This window comes from Lontra canadensis, unplaced genomic scaffold, assembly GCF_010015895.1.
Source record: "Lontra canadensis isolate GAN:19392208 unplaced genomic scaffold, GSC_riverotter_1.0 scaffold14, whole genome shotgun sequence".
NCBI classification, from domain to species: Eukaryota; Metazoa; Chordata; class Mammalia; order Carnivora; family Mustelidae; genus Lontra; species Lontra canadensis.
In genome coordinates this window covers 26,306,510-26,322,621 of record NW_022631008.1, presented here as the reverse complement: position 1 = coordinate 26,322,621, position 16,112 = coordinate 26,306,510, and the positions used below count along the sequence as shown (strand labels likewise).

General features: G+C 34.8%; 1 protein-coding gene across 5 annotated transcripts in view; it reads left to right on the top strand.

Moving 5' to 3' along the window:
* WASF1 (WASP family member 1) overlaps positions 1 to 16,112 on the top strand; it is a 60,247-nt gene that overhangs the window by 32,006 nt on the left and 12,129 nt on the right. For all 5 annotated transcript variants that reach the window (XM_032858309.1, XM_032858310.1, XM_032858306.1 and 2 more), the window contains exon 2: positions 11,098 to 11,258. In XM_032858309.1, coding sequence (XP_032714200.1) covers positions 11,126 to 11,258 — 133 coding nt within the window. In that variant the 5' untranslated portion in view covers positions 11,098 to 11,125. The remainder of the gene's footprint in view (positions 1 to 11,097; positions 11,259 to 16,112) is intronic.

Sequence of the window (16,112 nt, the reverse complement as noted above, 5' to 3'; positions counted from 1 at the left end):
TAAAAATAGCTGGGTTTTCTGAATTGAAAACTATTAAGAGTGGGAATTAATGTTGGTACTAGTTTTATTTTGTATTTTTAAAAATGTTCAGGAAGAGAAGTAGATGTTGAAATGCCCAGGTTTGAAATGCCAAAACACTCCTCTCTGTAGTGAAATGCCAAGATAAAAAGTTATGTGAAGATCTCATGAGACTAACGAGTGGTCAGGAAAATAGCAAATCACCTTTTTCATAGCAAATAGTAAATGCAACTAAAGAAAAATTAAACTATATATGATTATTTTTTCCAAGTAATTAGTTGCAAATTCAGGAATGAAATTTAGGAGAAAATGTCAGCATGTTATAATGAAGGAAGCATCTGAACTGGAAGTCTGAGTGAGAGGATTATCCCTCCAATGCCAGTAATTAGCTGTAGGACAGTATGTGGTAAAGTTTGAAAGCATATTTACTTTTGCATGCCATAGCATCGTCTCTTGACACCTTTAGGACCATAGCATAAACCAAAGAGAATGCCCATATTCTTTTCAAAAGACCTAGAAATAATTCCATTATGTTTCATCTGACTGTTTTTCTGAGTCAGCTGGCAGAAGTACAAGCTGCCTTTGTTTTCTGTTATCCTCTGAACTCACATCTTACACTGCTTTGAACAGTTCCTCATTTGACCCATTTCTCCATCTTTCCCAAATCCTTCCACTGTGCTCCAGAGAGCTTCTGCTTCTGTTACTTGCAGACTTCCCTGTGTATAGTTATTTTTGTCCTCTTATCCAAACTTAAACCTTCATTCTCCTTGCCTTAACTGATAACTAGCTAGTCCCTAAAATTAGTTTCATCCGTACCCTCTTGTGTGAGAGTGCTACCTATATTCATAAATCCCACATATATTAAACTTGGAAAAGATGTGGGTCAGTATCTTCTTTGCTCTCTGATGTTGCTTCTGTATCGTTTTTCCTGCATCAGGCTTCCTGCTCATGGGGAGTCTGCTTCTCTCTCTGAGTCAAAGAGGGGTGACTCTGTGGCTCAGTCGGTTGAGCACCAAGTTTTGGCTTCCACTCAGGTCAGCATCTCACGGTTGTGAGATTGAATCCTAGGTGGGGCTCCATGCTCAGAGCAGTCTGCTTGAGATATTCTCTCTCCACCCCCCCCCACTCTCTCTCACTCACACATATTATCTTTAAATAAATCTTTGAAAAAATTAACCATAGAGTACTGTCAATTCTCTCTCTTAGTGATTAATGTTGGTAAGAAATTACAATAGTAGTAATGTTTACTGTGCACTGACCATGTAACAGGGACTCCCCTCTAAGCTTTCTTGATATGTAAGTAATATATAACAATGTGATAATTTGAAATACATATATTGTGAAATGTTCACAATAGCACACCCTTGATGTCACATAATTACCATTTTTTGTTGTGAGCACATTTAAGATCTATTCTTTTAGCAGTTTTTAAGTATATAATACAATATTGTTAACTGTAGTCATCCTGTAATTACATTCCCAGAACTTACTTGTCTTATGCTGTAACTTTGTACCCTTTGTCTAACATTTCCTCATTTCTCCCAACCCCCGGCCCCTAACAAGCACCATTCTGCTCTGTTTTCTGTGAGTTCAGCTTTTTAATTTTTATTTTGTTTTTAGTTCAGCTTTTTTAGATTTCACATATAAGTGAGATCATACTGTATTTTTCATTCTCTGACTTATTTTACTTAGTATAATGCCCTCAGGGTTCAGCCTGTTGTTGTAAGTGGCAGGATGTCATTTTTTATGGCTGAATAAAATTTCATTGTATGTATTTACCACAACTTTTTTATCCATTCACCCCCAGTGGCCACTTTGGTTGTTTCCATGTCTTGGCTATTGTGAATAATGCTGCAGTGAACATAGGGATGCAGATATATCTTCAATCTAGTGATTGCATTTTGGAGAATATATACCCAGAAGTGAGATTGCTGCATCATATTGTAATTGTATTTTTGATTTTTTTTTTTTTTTGAGCAACTTCCATACTGGTTCTTGTAGTAGCTGTGCCATTTTATAAACCCACCAGCAATGCACAAGGTTTCCCTTTTCTTCTTATCCTCACCAGCACTTGTTATCTCTTGTATTTTAGTAATAGCCATTCAGACATAGGTGAGGTGATACCTCATTATGAATTCGATCTGCATTTCCCTGAGATTAGTGATGTTGAGCATCTTCATGTACCCATTGGCCATTTGTATATTGTCTTAGAAAAATGTTTGTCTATTCATTCCTCTTCCTGTTTTTTAATTGGATTGTTAGTGGTTTTTGCTGTTGAGTTGTGTAAGCTCCTTATGTGTTTTGGATAGTGACCCCTTATCATTTAAATGGTTTGCAAATATTTTTTTTCCATTCTGTAGGTTGCCTCTTGATTTTGTCGATTTTTTCTTTATCTGTGCAGAAGTGTATTAGTTTGCTGTAGTCACATTTGTTTATTTTTGCTTTTGTTCCTTGTGTTCATGGTATCATATTCATAAACTCATTGACAAGAGCTATGTTAAGGAGATTTTTCCCTATGTTTTCTTCTAAGAGTTTTATGGGTTTTGTTCTTATACTTAAACTTAACTTTAATACATTTTGAGTTAATTTTTGTGAGTGGTGTAAGATAGGGGTCCAGTTTCATTTTCTTTCATGTGAATATCCAGTTTTCCCAGCACTGTTTATTGAAAGGACTATCTTTTCCCTATTGAGAATTCTTGGCTTCCTTGTCAGGTATTAACTGACCACGTATGCATTGTTTATTTCTTGTCTCTCACTTCTGTTCCATTGACCTGTGTTTTTATTTTCATGCCAGTACAATACTGTTTTAATTATTATAGCTTCCCAGTGTTGTTTAAAACCAGTAAATGTGATGCTTCCATCTTTTTTGTTCTTCAGTATTGCTTTGGTTCTTGGGGTCTTTTGTGGCTTCGTACAAATATTAGGTTGCTTTTTCTATTCTTGTGAAAAATGCCATTAGAATTTTGATGGGGATTGCATTGAATCTGTAGTTTCCCATTTATTTGTGTCTTTAGTTTCTCGCATCAGTGTCTTATGATTTTCATCATACAGATCTTTCACCTCCCTGGTTAAATTTATTACTAAGAATTTTACTGTTTTTGATGCTATCATATATAGGGTTGTTTCTTTTAGTTCTTTCTCAGATGGTTTGTTGTTTCTGTATAGAAATACAACTGATTTTTGGTATATTAATTTGATTCTGCAACTTTATTGAATTTATTAGTTTTTTTTTTTTTTTAAGATTTTATTTATTTGAGAGAGAGAGCATGAAGTGGGGAGGAAGAAGCAGAATCCCCACTGAGTAGGGAGCCCCGGTGCTGGACTCAATCCCAGGACTCTGGGATCATGACCTGAGCCAAAGGCAGACAATTAACTGACTAAGCCACCCAGGCACCCCAGCCTATAGTTTTCTTGTAGTCTATCTGGCTTTGATAAGGTTAATGCTGGCTTCATAACAGTTTGGGAGTATTATTTACTCTTCAATATTTAGGAAGAGTTTAAGAAGGATTGGCTTTAATTCTTCTTTAAATGTTTGGTAGAGGAGCACTTATGTGGCTTATTTGGTTGACTGACTGACTGCCTTCCGCTCAGGTCATAATCCCAGAGCCCTGGGATCAAGTCCTGCATCAGGCTCCCTGCTCGTGGGGAGTCTGCTTCTCTCTCTGATCCTCTCCCTGCTCATGTTCTCTCTCTCTCTCTCTCTCTCTCTAATACATAAATAAAATCTTTTTAAAAAGTTTTTAAAAATCAGTGTTTGGTAGAAATCACCAGTGAAACCATCTGGTCCTGGACTTTTCTTTTTTGGGAGGTTTTCGATTACTGATTTGATCTCCTTACTGGTTTGTTTGTATTTTCTGTTTCTTCCTAATAATGTCATAGGTTGTATATTTCTAGGCATTTACCCATTTTTTCTAGGTTATCTAATTTGTTGGTGTATAATTGTTCTTTGTAGCTGAATATGAAATTCATATTTCTGGTATCGATTGTGATGTCTTCTCTTTCAGTTATGATTTGTTTATTTGAGTCTTCTCTTTTTTCTTGGTTAGTCTAGCTAAAGTTTTCTCAGTTTTATCTTTTCAAAAACCAACTCATAATTTCATTGTTGTTTTTTTTTTTCTGTTGTCTTTCCCTATTTCATTTATTTCTGCTCTAAGCTTTATTATTTTCTTCCTTCTAACTTTGGGCTTAGCATGTTCTTTAATTCCTTGAAGTATAAATTAAGGTTATTTATTTGAAATCTTTCTTTTTTCCTTAATGTAGGCATTTACCACTGTCAGATTCCCTCTTAGAACTGCTTTTGCTACATCCCATAAGTTTGATATGTTGTGTTTTCATTTTTGTCTGCAGATATTTTCTGATTTTCCTTTTGATTTCTTTTTTTAACCTGTTGGTTGTCCAGGAGTGCCAAGGACTTTTCTGAAAACTCTTAATGTAACAACCATTTTAACTTCCATAAAATACCCTTGAGTTAGGTGGTCTTATTCTCCCTACTTTAAGGTAAAGAAACTGAAATATAAGAGGTCTTATAGACAATAAATAATGGAGTTGAAAAAGTGTTAAAATAGTTTCATGTGTGGTAAAAATGAAAATGGAATCATTTTTTAAAATTTTTTTAAAGATTTTTATTTATTTGACAGAGAGAGGAGGGAGAGAGGAAGAGAATAAGCACAGGCAGGGGAGAAGCAGGCTCCTGGTTCAGCAAGGAGCCCGATGTGGGGCTCGATCCCAGGACCCTGGGATCATGACCTGAGCCAAAGGCAGTGGCTTAACTGACTGAGCCACCCAGGTGCCCCCAAAATGTTATAATTTTATTGGAAGCAATTTGGAAATAAATATTTAAAAGTCTTGAATTTTTCATACTTCAAGAAAATAACCAGGAACTTGTATAAGGACTTATATAATGTAAGTTTATCAAGTATTATTTATTATAATAAAAATTTAGAAGTAACCAAAATGTCCAGAATTAGGAGAATGTCAGATAAATTATGGCATATTTTACAGAGTGTAACATGGGTATTAGAAAGCCCACATGTTTGTGAGGATATGGAAATAGAAATTTATACAAAAATTTTGGAAGTTTTTCAAAAATTTTGAGGAAAATACCAACAGTTGGATACCAACAGATGATCTCCTGGGAATTGAATAGATGTTCTTATACAGATTAGATTTGTTAAGATTGAAAGGAGTCAAAGAAGATTCTATCTAACTAGGCTATACTTTGATGGGGCTGTTAATTAATATAAGAAATAAAGAGCTAGGTTTTTGCTGGGGAAAAATAATGACTTTAGTTTGGGGCTTGTTATTTTAAGGTTTTATTCATGGGGATATCCAGAAAGAGATAGTCAGTATTTGGAATTATGTGTGTGGAGATAAACAAAGAAAACATGAAGGAAAGATAGTGGGGAAGGGGTAAAATTTTCCATATTTTGGGTTAAATCAAGTACAGAAGGAGTCTGTTGGTGGGCTTGTTATCATCCATGATAAATAACTGATGTGTTTCCTACTCTTTAAAATTAGGAAAAAACAGTGTTCATCTGTTTTGGTTTGTGAAAGAATCATTTTGTTTCTCCTCTTATGTGAAATTTTGCTCAGTCCATGAATAGTGAATTGTTAGAATGGTTTTTTAAAGTGCAGGTTGTATAATACATCTTAATATGAAGAAACAGTAGAGTTTGATAAAACATGCATGTACACAAATAGATTCTGTTCCTAACCCGGCTTCTTGAACAACTCATTTCACCTCCTTAAGTGATGTCTTTCGCTTGGCCTAGAATGGTTCTCAGCCTGGACCTATTTTTGGATGTTTATGAGTTTTCTATGTGAATTTTAAAATTTTAAGAATTCTTTATTTAAACTTTTTTGAATATAGTTGACAGTGCTACTTTAATTTCAGGTGTACAGCATTCAGTATACATTATGCTAACCTTACCACATATGGAGTTACTATCTGCCACTATACAATGCTATTACAATATCATTGACTGTATTCTCTATGCTGTACCTTTTATTCCCATGACTTATTCATTCTATAACCAGAAGCTTGTATCTCCCACTGTCCTTTACTCATTTTAGCCCCCATCCCTCTTCCCTTAGGCAATCTTCAGTTCTCTGTATTTGTATGTCTGATTCTGCTTTTTGTTTGTTTATTCATTTGTTTTGTTATAAAAATTCTTTACTTTGAGGGGTGCCTGGGTGGCCAGTGGGTTAAATAGCCTCTGCCTTCGGCTCAGGTCATGATCCCGGGGTCCTGGGATCCAGCCCCGCATCTGGCTCTCTGCTCAGCAGGGAGCCTACTTCCTCCTCCTCTCTCTCTCTCTGCCTGCCTCTCTGCCTACTTGTTATCTCTGTCAAATTTTTTAAAAAAATCTTTAAAAAAATTAAAAAATTTTTAAAAATTCTTTACTTTGAAAGGACTTAGTGAAAGCATATTCTGAATTGTTTAGTTGTCTACTTTATATGAATCCTGGGAAGTAATTTTAGTATCTCTGTTTATGATTGTGTTTATCATAACTTCAGTGCCAACTAGTACTAGTTTAAATGTTTCAGTCTAAATGGTGATACTGCAGGGAAACACTTGCGCCTAAATGTTGTATTTGAACATAATAAAGCCCAATATTGTCAGTTAGGTAACAAATGAATAAAATTTCACAGTAGTTCAAATAAAGGAAAGGCTGTTTGTTACATAGCAGGATAGGCATGAACAAAATAAAGCAAATTTTTGGAGCAGTCAGTACAAGATTCATATGGCAAGCAATGATTGAGTTAAAGTGATTTTGTCATATTAAATAATGTTATTTTGAATTGTATTAGTTTTGTATTTTTCTGTTTAATTTTAAATCTATTTTGGGTTTAGGGGCGCCTGGGTGGCTCAGGAGGTTGAGCAGCAAGGTCTGGATTTTGGCTCAGGTCATGATCTCTGGGTTGTAAGATTGAGCCTTGTGTCGGGCTCTGTGCTCAATGCAGAGTCTGCTTCTTCCGCTCCCTCTCCTCCTCCCCCTGCTCACATACTCTCTCTCTCTGTCTCTCAAATAGATGAATGGAATCTTTTAAAAAATAAATAAACATGATGCCTTTAGCAGTATTGTAGCTAATTTTATTTTTAATTTTACCATTCATATCAGGATTTAAAATTAAACCCATAAGAAATGTTCTTTGAATTAAAAACAGATTTATTAAAATGATAGCTGAATTATTTTATCTTAAGAAATAATTTAAAAATCCTTAGGGGATGTAGACTTCAGTTTACATTCTCTCAATCTCTTGATGTTTGCTTCAATAATTGGCAGTTTAATTGCTAAGAACCCAGGAAAATAGATGAAGAAGTCTAGGAATTTTTTAGCAAACAATTACTTTTATAACCACATGGGTAATATAATAGTTGGGAAATTTTTGTTTGCTGTATTTAGTCATGACCTAAGAAAATAGATTAACAATTTTTAAAATTAGTTATTTTATGTCTTAGCACAATATACTTTAGCTTTTTTTTTAATTATTAAAGATTTTTACCCTTAAATAGTCAAGTTAGTCAATGGTGGATCAAAAGATGTTAAAATATATGTTATTGGTTCATCCTGTGCAGTATTTTTTATTGTTTTTAAAGAGGAAATAGATCGTTTGCAGTATTTTATTTTTTTAACTTGATTTTATTTTTTCAGTGTTCCAAGATTGTTTGTGCACCACACACAGTGTTCTATGCAATACGTGCCCTCCTTAATACCCACCACAAGGCTTACCGAACTCCCCACCCCTCCAAAACCCTCAGTTTGTTTCTCAGAGTCCACAGTCTCTCATGGTTCATCTCCCCCTCAGATTCTCCCCAACTCACTTCTCTTCCCCTCCCAGTGCCCTCCGTGTTATTGCTTATGCTCCACAAACAAGTGAAGCCATATGATAATTGACTCTCTCTGCTTGACTTATTTCACTCAGCATAATCTCCTCCAGTCCCGTCCATGTTGATACAAAAGTTGGGTATTCATCCTTTCTGATGGAGGCATAATACTCAATAGTATATATGGACCATAACTTCTTTACCCATTCGTCTGTTGAAGGGCAACTTGGCTCTTTCCACAGTGTGGTGACTGTGGCCATTGCTGCTATGAACATTGGCGTACAGATGGCCCTTCTTTTCACTACATCTGTATCTTTGGGGTAAAGACCCAGTAGTGCAAATGCAGGGTCATAGGGAAGCTCTATTTTTAATTTCTTTTTTTTTTTAATATTTTATTTATTTATTTGACAGACAGAGATCATAAGTAGGCAGAGAGGCAGGCAGAGAGAGATGGAGAAGCAGGCTCCATGCTGAGCAGAGAGCCCGATGTGGGACTCGATCCCAGGACCCTGGGATCATGACCTGAGCCGAAGGCAGAGGCTTTAACCCACTGAGCCACCCAGGTGCCCTATTTTTAATTTCTTAAGGAACCTCCACACTGTTTTCCAAAGTGGCTGCACCAACTTGCATTCCCACCAACAGTGTGAAAGGGTTCCCCTTTTTCCACATCCTCTCCCAACACTTGTTGTTTACAGTCTTGTTAATTTTGGCTCTTCTAACTGGTGTAAGGTGGTATTTCAATGTGGTTTTGATTTGAATCTCCCTGATGGCTAATGATGATGAACTTTTCATGTGTCTGTTGGCCATTTGTATGTCATCTTTGAAGAAATGTCTGTTCATGTCTTCTGCCCATTTTTCTATGTGACTATCTCTTTTTTGGGTGTTGAGTTGAGGAGTTCTTTATAGATATTGGATATTAGCCCTTTGTGTGTAGTGTCATTCATTTGTAGTAAAAATACTGAAATGAATTTGATTTTAGTTTTGCTTGCTAATCAAACCTAGCATTTAGGATTTTTTTCACCCTTTCCCAGTATGACAAAAGATTCTCCATTAAAGATACTGTTATAAATTCTCTAAAACAGAAATTAGGCAGTTTTCTTAGGATTTAGGATATTAAGTTCTTAGGCTTTATTTTACTTTTGCCACCAAGATTTTGATAGTTGAGTTAGATAAGTGAGTTAGATAATGAGTTAGATAATAAGTTACCATTAAAATCACCAAGGAGTAAGACAGAAAAAATATGAAAAAAATATAATACTGAAACTGAAGTAAAAGATGAGGAAGAGAGTTTTTCTCAACAAAATGAGATGAGGAAGAGGGTTTTTCTCAACAAAATGCTTTTAAATTTTACCTAAAGGCACTATTCTAATCACAACAAAAGCTGTCCAACCTTTTTTGGATTAGGGTAATATTTTGAAACAACTTTCTTTGTAACCATTATTTATCCGTGGGTGAGTATAGGCAGTCCTCATTTTGCATGATAGTGTGGGACTTAAAAAGTGACCATACAAAATAAAACTGCACATAAGGGTCTTAACCAGTGGGAAATATTACCATCGTTCTATGATCTTGAAAAAAATTTTGTCAAGATGTTAAAAACTCTCTTATAAATGTATATAGGGAAATGAAAATGTAAAACGAAATTAATTTAATACAGTGTTCTATAAAACATTAAAAGCAATTAGAATTAAAGTGTTTTATTTCTTTGTAAAAAACTTATAAAGAGTAGCTTGAACAGTACTTTGCCATCTCCTTGTAAGAATTAGAATAGTAGATCTAGCCAGAGTGAGCATCTTTTCTGTGCCTTGGCAAATTGTCCGTTTGGATCAGCTCCCAACATTTTACTTTTGCATTTTTAATGTTGGGAAATATCTCCAAGAGTTTCTTTAATGCAAAGTTTTTTGCTTGCATCACTTCCTAAGGGACATCGTCTTTTTTGTCTCAGCCATTTTCCTTATTTATATCAATAAGTTACCTTTGCTACATTCTTCTGACTGCAGATCTAGAGTCTCTCATAATGGGAACATTTCCACAATTAGCTGTTTCTTCTATTACTCCATTTACATTTAAATTCAGTTTCACTTCCAGCTTTATCATTTTCTCATTTCTTTGATGTACTTTTATCTTTGTTGGCCAATTCCTTCTTTTAGTTACCCATTTTATAAAATTTCAGATGGGTGTAGGAGGCAAGAAGGTAACCCAGAGCTACATGCTTTGCTATCTTTAGACAGGTGAATTGAATGACCAGTCACCAACCAACTTTGGAAGGAAATGATCAGTCACTGATCATGATATACATGTCTTATTAACATAGTGCTTTGTAGACTAAAGTGCTAACAAGGAAATTTATATTTGTGCAGTTGTAGTTAATATAGTGTGGTAAGTGAAGTTGGAACCATGTTGTTGGAAACTGGCATTCTTGAACTAAACCTATGGTAGCTGAAATTTGTGCAGATGTGAGACCTGGGAAATAAGGGCTGCCCATAATTGGAAGAAAGTTGAACTATTTGATCAATTAAAGATATGGTCGGTGTTGATAAGATTGGAGATATAGGACTGTTGGACTATTTGATCTCTGAGTCATTGAACTTCAGCCTGATACATTTTTATGTGAAAGTATAGATTTGATCCTATTCTTCCAGCTTCTTTAATTCTCTTTAAGCGCTTCCTTAGAGAGGACCTTTCACACCATTTCTCAAAAAAAAAAAAACAAAACAAAACAAAAAAACAAAACCAGGGGCACCTGGGTGGCTCAGTGGGTTAAAGCCTCTGCCTTCGGCTCGGGTCATGATCCCAGGGTCCTGGGATCGAGCCCTACATGGGGCTCTCTGCTCGCCAGGGAGCCTGCTTCCTCCTCTCTCCTCTCTCTCTGCCTGCCTCTCTGCCTGCTTGTGATCTCTGTCAAATAAATAAATAAAATATTAAAAAAACAAACAAACAAACAAAAAAACCTCTAGTTGTAGTAAGTAAAAACTGTGGTTTTAGGAGAATAATAGTGATAGTGATTTATGAGTTCATTATGAAGCAACTGACATTGAAAGTTGTTTTTTTCATTTTTTATAGAATGTTAAAATTCTGATAATTGAAGGTGAAAAGCTGGTTAATAAATAAGTTTTGATTCATTTAGCCAGTAACTCCATTTTCATTGTCTTCCTACTAGCAAATATTTTATTATTAAATGTGAAAGATGAGGTCTTACTCTGTTTTGGGTTGAATTGAATAATGTTAATTTATTGTTTGATTTCCTACAGGTGACCTGGCACAGACGTTGATCTCAAGATGCCATTAGTGAAAAGAAACATCGATCCTAGGCACTTGTGCCACACAGCACTGCCTAGAGGCATTAAGAATGAACTAGAATGTGTAACCAATATTTCCTTGGCAAATATAATTAGACAACTAAGTAGCCTAAGTAAGTATTTTTATATCAGTGAAATACATTTCTTGCAAACCACAATGTTACACTAAAGAGTATAAGTACTAAGAAGATGTTCTTATGATTAATTTGGGGGGATGTTTCATGAGAAGAATACAATGTTGTCTTGAAAAATGTACCCATTTTAAGTTAATGAGTTTTACTAAATTTTTTTTTTTTAAAGATTTTATTTATTCATTTGACAGAGATCACAAGTAGACAGAGAGGCAGGCAGAGAGAGAGAGGGAAGCAGGCTCCCTGATGAGCAGAGAGCCCGATGCGGGACTCGATCCCAGGACCCCGAGATCATGACCCGACCCGAAGGCAGCGGCTTAACCCACTGAGCCACCCAGGCGCCCCCCAGTTAATGAGTTTTAGAATCATTTTTTTTCTGCGTGTTTCCTCTGGTAAAGAGAAATAAGGACAGTTTTAGGAACAGGATCACATGATGGAAAAGAATTACTGAAATTATTTTTAAAATATTTGTTCTATGAACGATAATGCCAGGGTTGTACTTTTGCTTGCTTATTATTATTGTTACTTTTTTAGAGGCTTCAACTATTCACTAGTATTTCTTTCTTTACATATATTTTATTAGCCTAAGGAAATATTTTTATATTATCAAATATCTAAAATTAAGAGGTGTGAGGTAGTCACTAAGAGAATCAGGTTAGTCGGGTGAGTTGTCTAAAGGACATTAGTAGTGTGACGTGCAGAACACTGTGAAGATAGCAAGTGAGCTTGGCCTCTCACAGATGAAAGGCAGGCAGGTTGGCCCGATAGTAAAGGCCAATGGGAGGGACAGGTATTGGTGGAGACAGGCAGTTTTTTAAAGAAAAAACACTGCCTGTCTTATCCCATGATAAGAAGAGAATTGCTGAGTTAAGGAATTAAGTAAATTATTCAAAATTTAAAATCTAGAAAATTTAAAAAAGTAAATCCAATCTGTCTTTTAAAGTGATTGCTTAGATTTTTAATGAGACATTTATATTTCATTTTAAAGAAAAAACAAGGTCTTCTTGGCCTTAAGTATATTCTCTAAGTGGTCCTAGACATATCTTAGCCCCACATGTCTTGTCCTTACAGGCAAGATTGACTCTTTTCTTTTCCTTTTAACTTTTGTTCTTTCTTTTGAGTACCTAGCACAAGATAAAGAGAAGTTGTTAATGTGTTTCAAGTGAGAACATTTGGACATACACATACATAGCTAGAGCAACATAAAAATTACTTTTGAATGCTCTTGGTGAGAGCACTAAATTTCTACATTTTCTGTGAAATAGTTTTAAAAATAAAAGGATATTTATTTGAATTTAAGTATATTCCTTGCCTCTTTAGGTGGGTATTTTTTCAACTTAGTTATTGGCAGTGAGTCATTAACATACTATATTATTTACCTGTTTTTTTCCTTGGGGAAGTCAATATGGAATGTACTTTTGAGACAAATCAAAAGAAGAGTCCTAAGTATCATACTAATATATGATTAACCATATTTTTACAGATATTTGCTGACCTTTTTTGTGACATAGCACTAATTGAATCTAACATAACTTCATATAAAATTTGTATTACTACATGTACATGAGTATATAGGTTAAATTAAAATACATATTAAAATAGCATAGAAATGACAATAAATCTTAGTTAAAATATTTCTTAAAGTGAATTTTGGGTCTAATACAGGCATGTTGTTTTAGGTATATTCCCAATGTCAAATTTAGAGCTAATATAATGATTAAGAGTGTTAATTTGCTGTACCAACCCATATTTTATATGACCTAACGATGGAAACTTAAGGAATGTTCAAGTCTGGTATAATGCATGTAAGTGACATCTAACAGCAGGGATATGGTCATGTTGTAGCCAAACTCTGAAAAAGAAATACCTTGTAAAATATAGCTGGTGCTTCAGATTTGGAATCCGAGACTATTGTAGACATTTTCTAAGCGGTTTGTAGAGATTCAAAAACAAAAGAAACCCCATTAATACTGTAGCAAGGTGTAACAATAATTTACTGCCCTGGAATTAAACTCTCTGGCAGCTTTCCCACGGACATAGTTGAGAATCCGGAATCAAACCTAAAAAGCCCCTAGCTAGCCAAAATAAACAAGCCCATGCACTAAAAACTATGTACATAAAATACCCAACTGATCCTTCTCTCAGAGTCTGTTTACTTTTACTTTGATATTTCATACAGGTTTGATGATCTGATTTCCAAACATTTATGCTTCAGAACATTAAAAGAGGGAGGCGTTGAGGAGATAAAAATAGAAGCAGGTATTACCTAAGCCAGTCAAAAATAGTAGTTTACAGCAAAGGAAGAAGTGACATAGGGAAAAAGCAATATAAAAACCAGAAAGAGGCCATTTCATGTAAAAGCAGATAATCTTAAGCATTTCAAGTCTGCTTTCTCACTGAGAACATTTTGATTTCATAATCAACTCATTACTGAGTCCTCAAGAAAAGGTTAAATTATGTTTAATTTTGTATTTCTACTTAAGACAGGGAAGCTTAAAATAGATTTTACATCAGTTTTTATCCAAAGTAGTTAAAATAAGTAATGCATTAAATAATCTCTGAATTACTTAGTGAACTTGGCTATCCAAAATGGTTCTAGGTAATTGAAATGTTGACTTTGGTGCTATCATTAGCACCAAAAGTGTTAAGGGAACACCAAAATAAAGGTCAATTGCAAGGGACATCCTCCTGTCTTCTTCCTCACAAGAATGTTTTTCCTAGTAGAACACAGTTCTGTTTCCTAATAGATAAAAACTGAAAACATAGAATTCAGTTTCTATAAATTTATTCTGTTCTACCAACATTCTTTCCCATTTTATTGTTGTCTTATTTAATGATCATTGAGCCTCTAATTACCTGAGGGATCTTTTACCATTCTCTCTTCCCAAGGCCACCCTTCTATTGAATACAGTCAGTTCATGCTGCCAGGATGAGCTGATAGAGCCTAAATTTGACAGATAGATAGCAAGGTAGGAGGGAGGATAAATAGATTGGGCTGATAACACTAATTAGAAACATAGACAATAGACAAATAACACTGAACACTTTGCTGTATGATAAAGCTATGTGGTTCTTGTCAGAAAAGAGTATATACCCCATTTGAATTGAAGAGTCAAGTATGATTAATACTGAAATCATTCTGAATAGTGTGAGCATGTATATAATTAAAATCATGAGTTTTAGATTACAGGAACTGAGAAAAGATGAAAAACAAGGTGAAGTCATTACAAGAGGCTTGCTGAACAAAATGTGAATTGAATTGGGCCTTTAAGAAACAAAAGAATTTAGAAAATGGAGAGGAAATAGGAAGGAAGGCATTTTTATCTTGCAAGAAGAATAGCCAAATGAATAGAGTCGAAAATAAATACATAGTGGGGATTAAAGGGACAAATGGTATTGGATAAATATGGCAGACCCTGATTTTGGAAAACATAGAATGTTAGCTGAGAGGATTTTGATTTAGATTTTTAACATTATAGATGGTAAGACAGTAAGGAGACCAAGTAGGTTTTTGAAAGGTAATAAGTACAGTATTTCTAATAATTCAAATTCAGATACATGCCCAATCAGTTTTACATTACAAACTTTATTCCTTTTGCCTCAAAGAGAAAGAGGAGGTAGATTTGGCAAGTAAGAAGGGATATGAAAAGAGAACAGATGGGATGTTTATTTTATCCACTGAAGTACTTTAGTAGTTAAACGTCTAGTGAGGGGGAACATAGACTCTTTTAAAAAAAATTTTTGAGAAACTGTGGGTCCTCTCTCCAGAAAAATGCAAATACATTCAAAAACCTGTGTATAGTTTTCCGTTGGTTTACAGCTTATAAATTAAGGATCCCTGTGTTAAACTAAGCTCTTTTAAGGACGAAATTGTCTCTTCTATCTCCGTGTTCCTAACATTTGTATCCCTAACATTAGATGAATAAATGAATGACTTTATACCTGCCTTTTCTTACCCTTGGGACTTGGGGTGCTTTCCTTATCTGCTGAAGGAGCTGTGTCTCTGGAAGTGTCTCCGACACCACCCCACACCCAAAAGTTAGGGGCTTTTTTCTCTGTGTTCTGTGGCTTTTACCTTATATTATAGTAAGGGATGCCCCTTGCTGACCTCCTACCCTGTATGTGGAATTCTGCGAGGTTCTTTGCTCACTCTCTCCTTTTCTTACAAGTTCTTTTTGAAGCAGATATTTTTATCCCTATTTTACAGGTGAGGAAATTGATACCAAGGCCTTAAAGTAAATGGAATAAAGATTTGGACTTATTTATTAAATTGCTTTTCATATTTGTTTAGATGTCTCTTTCTCCCTCTGTTCAAAACTCATCAATGGCAGAGACCTTGTTCAATCTTTTTTATATACCCAGGGTCTGGTACAATGTCTGGTACATATAAGACCCTTTCAGTCAATTTGGTTTAAAGATATATGTGAGTAAATGAATATATACAAAACAATTCTTTTTTATTATATTTTTGTAGACATTAAAGTTCTTAGTTTATTATCAAGACTTAAAAGTTTCGATTTTTTTTCTTAAACATTATAGAATCTTCTAGGACAGGAATTTTGTGTTTTACTTTTTGGTGCCTTCAGAAGGTCATACATCTGCCTGGCACAGGGTGAGCCCTCATTAAATGCTTGTTGATTTAACAGGTAATGTATTGGCATACCTTGGAAAAATGCAATATTACTCAAATATAAACTAGTGAGATTAATGAATTCATTTAATAAATATTTATTACCACTGTCTCAATAGAACTTACTATTGAACTAGATTTAACCTACACAGTATCCTTGGGTCTAAAATGTCTTAATTTAGGAAGACTATCAATTTTTTTTATTC